General features: G+C 41.0%; 1 protein-coding gene across 6 annotated transcripts in view; it reads left to right on the top strand.

The window, feature by feature from the left end:
- LRRC2 (leucine rich repeat containing 2) overlaps nucleotides 1–6,010 on the top strand; it is a 53,583-nt gene extending 47,573 nt beyond the window's left edge. For all 6 annotated transcript variants that reach the window (XM_023231777.1, XM_023231780.1, XM_023231778.1 and 3 more), the window contains 2 exons: nucleotides 2,750–2,886; nucleotides 5,328–6,010. In XM_023231777.1, the coding sequence (XP_023087545.1) occupies nucleotides 2,750–2,886; nucleotides 5,328–5,377 (187 nt within the window). In that variant the 3' untranslated portion in view covers nucleotides 5,378–6,010. The remainder of the gene's footprint in view (nucleotides 1–2,749; nucleotides 2,887–5,327) is intronic.
- Nucleotides 6,011–8,324: the final 2,314 nt, after the last annotated feature.

The following is an 8,324-nucleotide window of genomic DNA, read 5'->3' on the forward strand; positions in this document are numbered from 1 at the left end:
TAGATGGGTGGATGGATGGTTGGATAAACAGGTGGGTGGATGGATGGTTAGATGGGTGGATAGAAGGGTAGATGGATGGGTGGATGGATGGGTGGATGGATGGGTGGATGGATGGGTAGATGGATGAGTAGATGGATGGGTGGATGGATGGGTGGATAGATGGGTGGATGGATGGGTGGATAGAAGGGTAGATGGATGGGTAGATGGATGGGTAGATGGATGGCTGGATGGATGGGTGGGTGGATGGATGGGTGGATGGATGGGTGGATAGATGGGTGGATAGATGAGTAGATGGATGGGTGGATGGATGGGTGGGTGGATGGATGGGTGGATGGATGGGTGGATGGATGGGTGGATAGATGGGTGGATAGATGAGTAGATGGATGGGTGGATGGATGGGTGGATAGATGGGTGGATAGTTGGGCAGATAAGTGTGTGGACAGATGGGCGGATATGTGTTAAAGCAAGTATAGTAAAACGTTAAACATGGAATCTAGAGGATTGTACATGGGTGTTCACTATAAACTTTTTTCTACTTTTATGAATATTTAAGAATTTTCATAATAAAATGTTTAAAAAGTAAAATGGTAAAAATTTGGAAGTGTGAAGGTTGGGAAACTGGAAAGAAGGGGAGAAATACCACCACTTGACTGAATGACATGAAAGTATTTGTCCTAAGGTAAAAGGCATTTTAAATAGATTAAGGAAAAACAGTGATAGACCAATGAAAAAAGATTGCTTCTGGGATCTGAAGAGTAATTAAGGGGAGGGTGAGAGACTGTTGCTTCACAAAGAAGCACAATTACACTCTGCAGGTTTAAAAATATGTACAGTGATTACTTTGATTAAAAATTTTAAGAATGATAAAATGTAGGTATATTTCTTATTTTTGAATAGGGAAGGAAGATAAACATTAACTCAATGAAAAAATTGTAAAGGAAAAGTTGTATGGTTCTATCTACATTAAATATTACAACTTTTAAACTCTCTCGGCCGGACGCAGTGGCTCAAGCCTGTAATCCCAGCACTTTGGGAGGCCGAGATGGGCGGATCACGAGGTCAGGAGATCGAGACCATCCTGGCTAACACGGTGAAACCCCGTCTCTACTAAAAAAAAATACAAAAAAACTAGCCGGGCGATGTGGCAGGCGCCTGTAGTGCCAGTTACTTGGGAGGCTGAGGCAGGAGAATGGCGTAAACCCGGGAGGCGGAGCTTCCAGTGAGCTGAGATCTGGCCACTGCACTCCAGCCTGGGCGACAGAGCGGGACTCCGTCTCAAAAAACAAAAAAACAAAAAAACAAAGAAAACCAACTCTCTCTACGTTCAGACATTAAACAAAATTAACAAGAGAATGAAGTGGGAAATATATATATATATATATTTAGTGTATATATATACTAAAATACAATACTCGTGGCTCATATCTTCCATATATACAGCCCTTGTCTGTAATCCAATGAAAACACGCTAACACCTCAAGACAGCAGGGCCTGCAATTGCAACCAAAAACTGTTTAAGAGATTTACTGTTTTGAATTGAAATAATTATAACATTTTTCACATCAATACATCTTTGAAAATTGTGAAAACAGAAGATCAAATGCCATTTGAGTTTCACCCCTTTAGCTTGTGCGTGTGTGTGTGCTTTTTATTTTTTCAGCAGCATTTCATGTTTTATTTATTTTTACTCTTATTTTTTCAGAGATGGGGTCTTATTCCATTGCCCAGGCTAGAGTGCAGTAGTGTCGTCATAGCTCACTGGAGCCTTGACTTCCTGAGACCAAGCGATCCTCTTGCCTCAGCCTGCCGAGTAGCTGGGATTACAGGCATGTGCCACCACACTCAGCTAATCTTTTGTATTTCTTGTAGAGTTGGAGTCTCTCTATGTTGCCCAGGTTGGTCTCCAACTCCTGGCCTCAAGCATATCCTCCTGCCTTGGCCTCCTAAAATGCTGGGATTATAGGCATGAGTCTCTGTTCCTGTCCTATCTTTTATTTGTTTGTTTGTTTGTTTGTTTATTTATTTATTTTTGAGATTGCGTCTCGTTCTATTGCCCAGGCTAGAGTGCCATGGCGTGATTTCAGCTCACTGCAACCTCTGCCTCCCAGGTTCAAGCAATTCTCCTGCCTCAGCCTCCTGAGTAGCTGGGATTATAGGCGCATGCCACCACACCCAGCTAATTTTTGTATTTTTAGTAGAGAAGGGGTTTCACCATGTTGTTTAGGCTGGTCTCGAACTCTTGACCTCAGGTGATCCACCCACTTCAGCCTTCCAAAGTGCTGGGATTATAGGAGTGAGCCACTGCACCGAGCCATGTCCTATCTTTTAAATACCCATTTTGTGGGGATTTTCCTTGAGTCCTTTGTAATTTGGACACATCATTTTGAAGATGGATGTCCCTTACTGGGAGTAACATCAAACATTGCAGGACAACATGCAGCTGTGAGGATCTTCCTGGGAGGGGAGGTGTTAGTGTCCACTCCATGGCCTCCTGTCCTCTCTGCCTGTGACTAGGAAGCTCTCATTTCCCTATCAGGCCTCTGAACAGTCTGTACTTTAAAACTGGCTCTATATTACTGTTGGATTATTCCACACTGGAACTCCACTGGTGATGCTAATATCATGTGGTCAATGGTGACTTTTAAAGATAAGCCGAAAGTTGGGATAACAGAGGTTATTTTGTGTGAGGAATTTTGCAGTTTAAAATGCACAGGTGACAATGTAATACTTTCCATGCTTTCTCGAATAGATTTGTAAGCCTTATGGACAATCCTATTGATAATGCCCAATGTGAAGATGGCGATGAAATAATGGAAAGTGAACGGGATCGCCAACATTTTGATAAAGAAGTTATGAAAGCCTATATTGAAGACCTTAAAGAAAGAGGTGGGTTACTCATATTTAAAATTATTTAAAATGAGTGTACAGACTTCCACTTGTGTAACACATTTGTTAATAGAAGTCAAATTGACAAAAAGTTTATTGGTTGAGGGGCACGTTACTTTGTAAATTATTTTTCCATTTACCCTCCAACACACTCCAAAGGATACATTTCCTTAAAATATCAAATTGTCCTAGTCCATTTGAATGCTTGAAGAATCATCCACTGTTTGACAGAGAAGCTGGGAAATGTGCACTTAAAATGTGAGGGTTGCATTACTAACCATACGTGAATTTTTAAACGATATTGACAAAATAGTATCCTAAGTTACAAGAAAAATAAGATAACGTTTCAAAATCCATTTAAATTCAACTTTTGAAAAAGGTACCTCACATAAATCAAGAACACTTATATAAAAATCACAAAAGGGAAGCGCAGGACGGCCAATTTGCGCATAGATGCATTTAGTTTTGGTTTCCATAGGGTGGTGAGAATACAGAGGGGCGAGGCAGGTCAAGTACCTGAGGAAAGCGTGGGAAGGTTTTTTCCTAGTGCCAGATTCCGGTGGCTGTTTCCAAAGGGGTGGAGAGATCCTAATGATGTTCTGGAAGCCTTAAGCCCTTCCTTCCATCACAAGGCAGCCTCCCCAGGAAAAAGGCATATGTCAGTCTTTGGTCTTCTAATCACTGCCACGTTTTTGGGTGTGCATGCCTGAGAGTTATTCCTTAATTTTTGAGTTCTTTGATGAGCTAGATGCAGACCTGGCAGGAAGAGAGATGTCCCACATGTGGATTTAGGGAGGAAGCAGCACTGGCCCTGGGCCTCTGATGATGAGCATCTGTGGGCAGGCTCCCTCAGCCACCCTCAGAAAATGGCACGCGTGGGCATGCCTCTCCCTCATCAGTAGATGTCTGAAGACGATTAGTCACATTCAGATAGCCAGAAATGATGAAAAGTGTCATTTATTGGGCAAATTAAAAATTGTTTCAGCTAAACTAAAATTTCTATATGGTTACTTTTAATCTGTTTGGATATCCCTAATTTTGAATGCTGAACTAATATGAAATAAAGTAGAAATTTATTGTAAATGTGAAACTGAAATAACAGAACAATTTATTTGTCAAAATTTACCTTTATGTTGCATGGTTTTCCTCTTGTGAGAACCTTTAGTGTTCCATTTTACTCGTTTATTTATTCATAATTATATTGTAGTGCTATTATGTAAAACTACAAGAAAGAAAGAAAATAGTTGTTAAGTTTTAGATCTATGTGGCCAGTAATAATAATTTGCTTTTAAAATTAATCAGTTTAAATAAAATAAATATATTTATCTATTATAAAATAATATCATTTAATACATATATTATTTATTTTATTGCTAATATATTATTAGCTATTATTTATTTAAATAAGTTAATTTATTTTAAAATAATTTGCTTTTAAAAATTAACTTTAGGGATGATAGATTTTTAATTTGTTTACTTATTTCTAAATAATAATAATAATTTTATCCTGTATATATTCATATATATTAGATTGAACACATGATATTGCTAATATTAAGCTGGTTTTGTCCTACAGAAATGCCACTTTTTGATGGTTCAACCTGGATATGGTCAGGCATGTGCTCTGAATTTTAAAAAATTTGCTCGTTTTCTTTTCTGTATCATGGTGTCTTCCCTGTTTTCCTTCTTTCCCCATCAGACCAATGTCTGAGTGAAAAAATAGTAGATTTAATCTGCCCATAGGGGCCTACAACCTTGTGTGATTCCAGAAGGATGAGGATGTGAAGCCCTCACTGGTCCTCAAGCTTTAGTAAACATAGGAATGAGAGTTTTTATTCATCAGGCCTGGGGCAGGGCCTGACAAAGTACACTTCTGACCAGCTCCCTGGTGATGTTGATGCCTTGTGTCTGAGAAGTACACTTTGAGAGCCATTGGTATAGACCATCCTTTGACAAAATTTGGCTCTGAAGGGAGACAGAAGAGGGGTCAGCAACTAGTGGGAAGAGCAAGGTTGAGAGAAGGTTTACTTTGAAAGATCATGTATGGTTTAGGAACAGCCCAAACTTCTCTTATAAACGGTACCCTCTGCCACCTACTAGCCACAGTCCCAAGTCCGTGACCATTTATTTCTATTTTGTCAACTATTAATACTATAGGGTCATACAGCTTCCAAGATCTTGATGTAGCTGTAAGTTGGCTGGAAAGATTGCAAAAGAATGAGAGTTAATGATTCTTAGATCTAAACATTTCTAAAGTTTGACTGCAAATTTGTGATGGCTGACTTAATGGTGACAGATACATTATTTATCACCTATATAGTATCTCTATACTTAAAACGTGAAGTGACAATAATGGGTGTATTGACATAGGCCATAGCATGTAGTTAGATTTCATAATAAAATGGTGAATGACTGAGCATATTTTTTTCTTTCTGTTACAGAATCTGTTCCCTGCTATACCACCAAAGTGTCTTTTAGCCTTCAACTTTGATATCTATCAGAAGACTGCAAATCTCACTGTTCTCTGGAGCTATATATGAATCTTTGTTATGATCATGTCATATAGGAAGAGTGACTTGTGCTTAAGGACAAAGCCTAGAAACCACTGTCATAGTTGCTAAGAAAAATGGTTTTCAAATGTCAAATACATGAATATCTCCCTCCATGGACTGGTGAATTGAAAAATTGGTTTATATATTGATATTTCCAGGTTCATTTGCATATACTTGTTTCCAAATAATGCACATTTAATATGTTTTAAAATGTCTTATTTTTAAGAATTATAACTAAAAGACCAAATACGGAAATTAAGTGCATTGTTTTCAGGAATCAAAAGATAAAGGGGCCGAGCATGGTGGCTCACACCTGTAATCCCAGCACTTTGGGAGACCAAAGTGGGTGAATCACCTGAGGTCAGGAGTTCGAGACTAGTTTGGCCAACATGACAAAACCCCATCTCTACTAAAAATACAAAAAATTAGCCGGGCGTGATGGCAGGCACCTGTAATCCTAGCTACTCAGGAGGCTGAGGCAGGAGACTCACTTGAACCTGGAAGGCAGAGGTTGCAGTGAGCCGAGATCGTGCCACTGCACTCCAGCCTGGGTGACAGAGCCAGACTCTGTCTCAAAAAAAAAAAAAAAAAAAAAAAAAAAAAAAAAAAAAAAAGGGATTGTGAAAAGAGCATTTATATTGGACTAATCAAATGAGAGTACTTTGTTATTTTGAAAGTTTCATTATTTCTTTTACTGAGAATAATCTTCCTTGAGTTTATATAAACTGCTATTTCCATATGTTTTAAGTTATATTTTGGCAAGTGTAGGCTCCCAGGAGAGACTTGTAGGTACAATCTAGGCCTTGAAGATGGAAAGAAAGGCTGGAATATCTGCCCATGCATTGGGCACGAGATGCTCAGATGGTGCGTGGGTAGCTCTAGTTGAGGAAGTGTGGGCCTGGCTGTTCATGGGAAGTCTTCAGTGGCCTTCATGGATGGCCATCCTGCCCTGAGTGGTCACTTTGGGGGTCCTGGGACACACCTCAGTAAAGAGCAAAGGCAATGCCCTCAGGGTCCCTTCCTCCAAGATGGCCGTGTAGGGTAATGGAGATGACCAGTCCACACTGATAAGGAGCTCCTAGCAAGGCTTCCTTGTGGGTACCACAGGACAACTCTGCCCATAGCAAAGATGCTTCAGTCCAGAGGGAGCCCATGGGCTGTTTGAATTTCGGAGAGGTGGGATTCATTACAGGACTTTGGGCTCTTATGTCACATCACATGATTTGGAGAAATTATACACAATCTCTTATTTTTATACCACTGTCCTGGGCTAAAATAAACAGGTTGTGGCTGATGGTGTTGAAGATAAATAAGCTTAAACATATAACTTTGACTGGGCACGGTGGCTCACACCTGCAATCCCAGCACTATGGGAGGCCGAGGCAAGCAGGTTGTTTGAGCCCAGGAGTTTGAGAACAGCTTGGGCATCATGGCAAAACCCCATCTCCACAAAAAAATTCAAAAAATTAGCGAGGTGTGGTGGCACGTGCCTGTGGCCCCAGCTACTCAGGAGGCTGAGGTGGGAAAGTCGCCGGAGCCTGGGAGGTCGAGGCTGCAGTGAGCTGTGATTGTATCAGTGCTCTCCAGCCTGGATGACAGAGTGAGACCCTGTCTCAAAAGCAAAACAAACATCAATAACAGTGTTATTATTGTTATAACTAAAAAAACCAAGCAGCTTTTGTGACTAAGAAGGAAAATATGTATATAGTGGCATATTTTTATATGAATCGTCTCCTTTGTAGTCCTGCCCAGTACCATCCAGTGGAGCTTTCTGCAGTGACGGAAATGTTCTGTATTTGCGTTGTCCAAGGTGGTAAACCAGACACATATGATTCTTGAGCACTTGAACAATGACCGATGTGATTGAAGAGCCCATCTTTCAATTCAATTCAATTCAATTTGAATAGCCACATTGTTCCATCAGGTCAAACCCAAGGCTGGAGTCACACCAGTCTTGGGTTTGACCTGATGGGGCATGACAGAATGCTCTAAACCGTTCCAAGGGGGGGCCAATTGCAATTCTAAAGGAAGAAGCACGAAATCACAGGGTGATCAGTCCACAGTATTTATGAGGGGAGCTTACATGCAGCGTGGGCTGCAGCGTCCTCGTGATGGGCAGTGAGACAAGGGATATTCTACCTGGGCATGTCCCCGGTGAGGGGGTCGGGTGATGGAGTTCACATGAGGATGTAAGGAATTTAGGTGGGGGCTGGGCTGGCTTCCACATGTTTAGCAACATGGTTGATCTTTCAGTGTTTCCAGCAACAACCTAAACACCTTTATTAGTGCCTAGGAATGTTCAAGGCCGAGGCTGGGGTTCAGACCTGCGGAGGAAAACATCAGCTGGCTGGGTCAAGGCACTGTGTGTTTCTTGGTCAGGACAGAGACAAAAATGGCGAAAACTAGGGGACCCCACACACATGTGGCTACCATACTCCAGAACAGGTCTAGCCAGTTTTTTGGTTTTTGGAAGTTAATCTGGGGTAGAAATGTAGGGTGATTTTTATTTTCGCTGTCTGAAGAACCAGCCATTTTTAAAGGGTTATTATTGACATCCCCATATTTTGTCTTGATGGGCTTACTCATAAGTCCAAACATTTTATTCTCAACAGGTGTAAAACAGGCAGAGCGTTCTAAAACCGCATAGTAGTGCTTCAGTGGAGGACTGCTTTCACTTGGAAACAAACTCTGAGAAGTAGGTTAAGAGATGAAAACAGGGTCAGGCACGGTGACTCACGCCTGTAATCCCAGCACTTTGGGAGGCTGAGATGGGCGAATCATGAGGTCAGGAGTTCGAGACCAGTCTAAACAACATGGTGAAACCCTGTCTCTATTAAAAATACAAAAAATTAGCTGGGCGTGGTGACAGGTGCCTGTAATCCCAGC

Source organism: Piliocolobus tephrosceles, chromosome 2 (assembly GCF_002776525.5).
Source record: "Piliocolobus tephrosceles isolate RC106 chromosome 2, ASM277652v3, whole genome shotgun sequence".
Taxonomy (NCBI): domain Eukaryota; kingdom Metazoa; phylum Chordata; class Mammalia; order Primates; family Cercopithecidae; genus Piliocolobus; species Piliocolobus tephrosceles.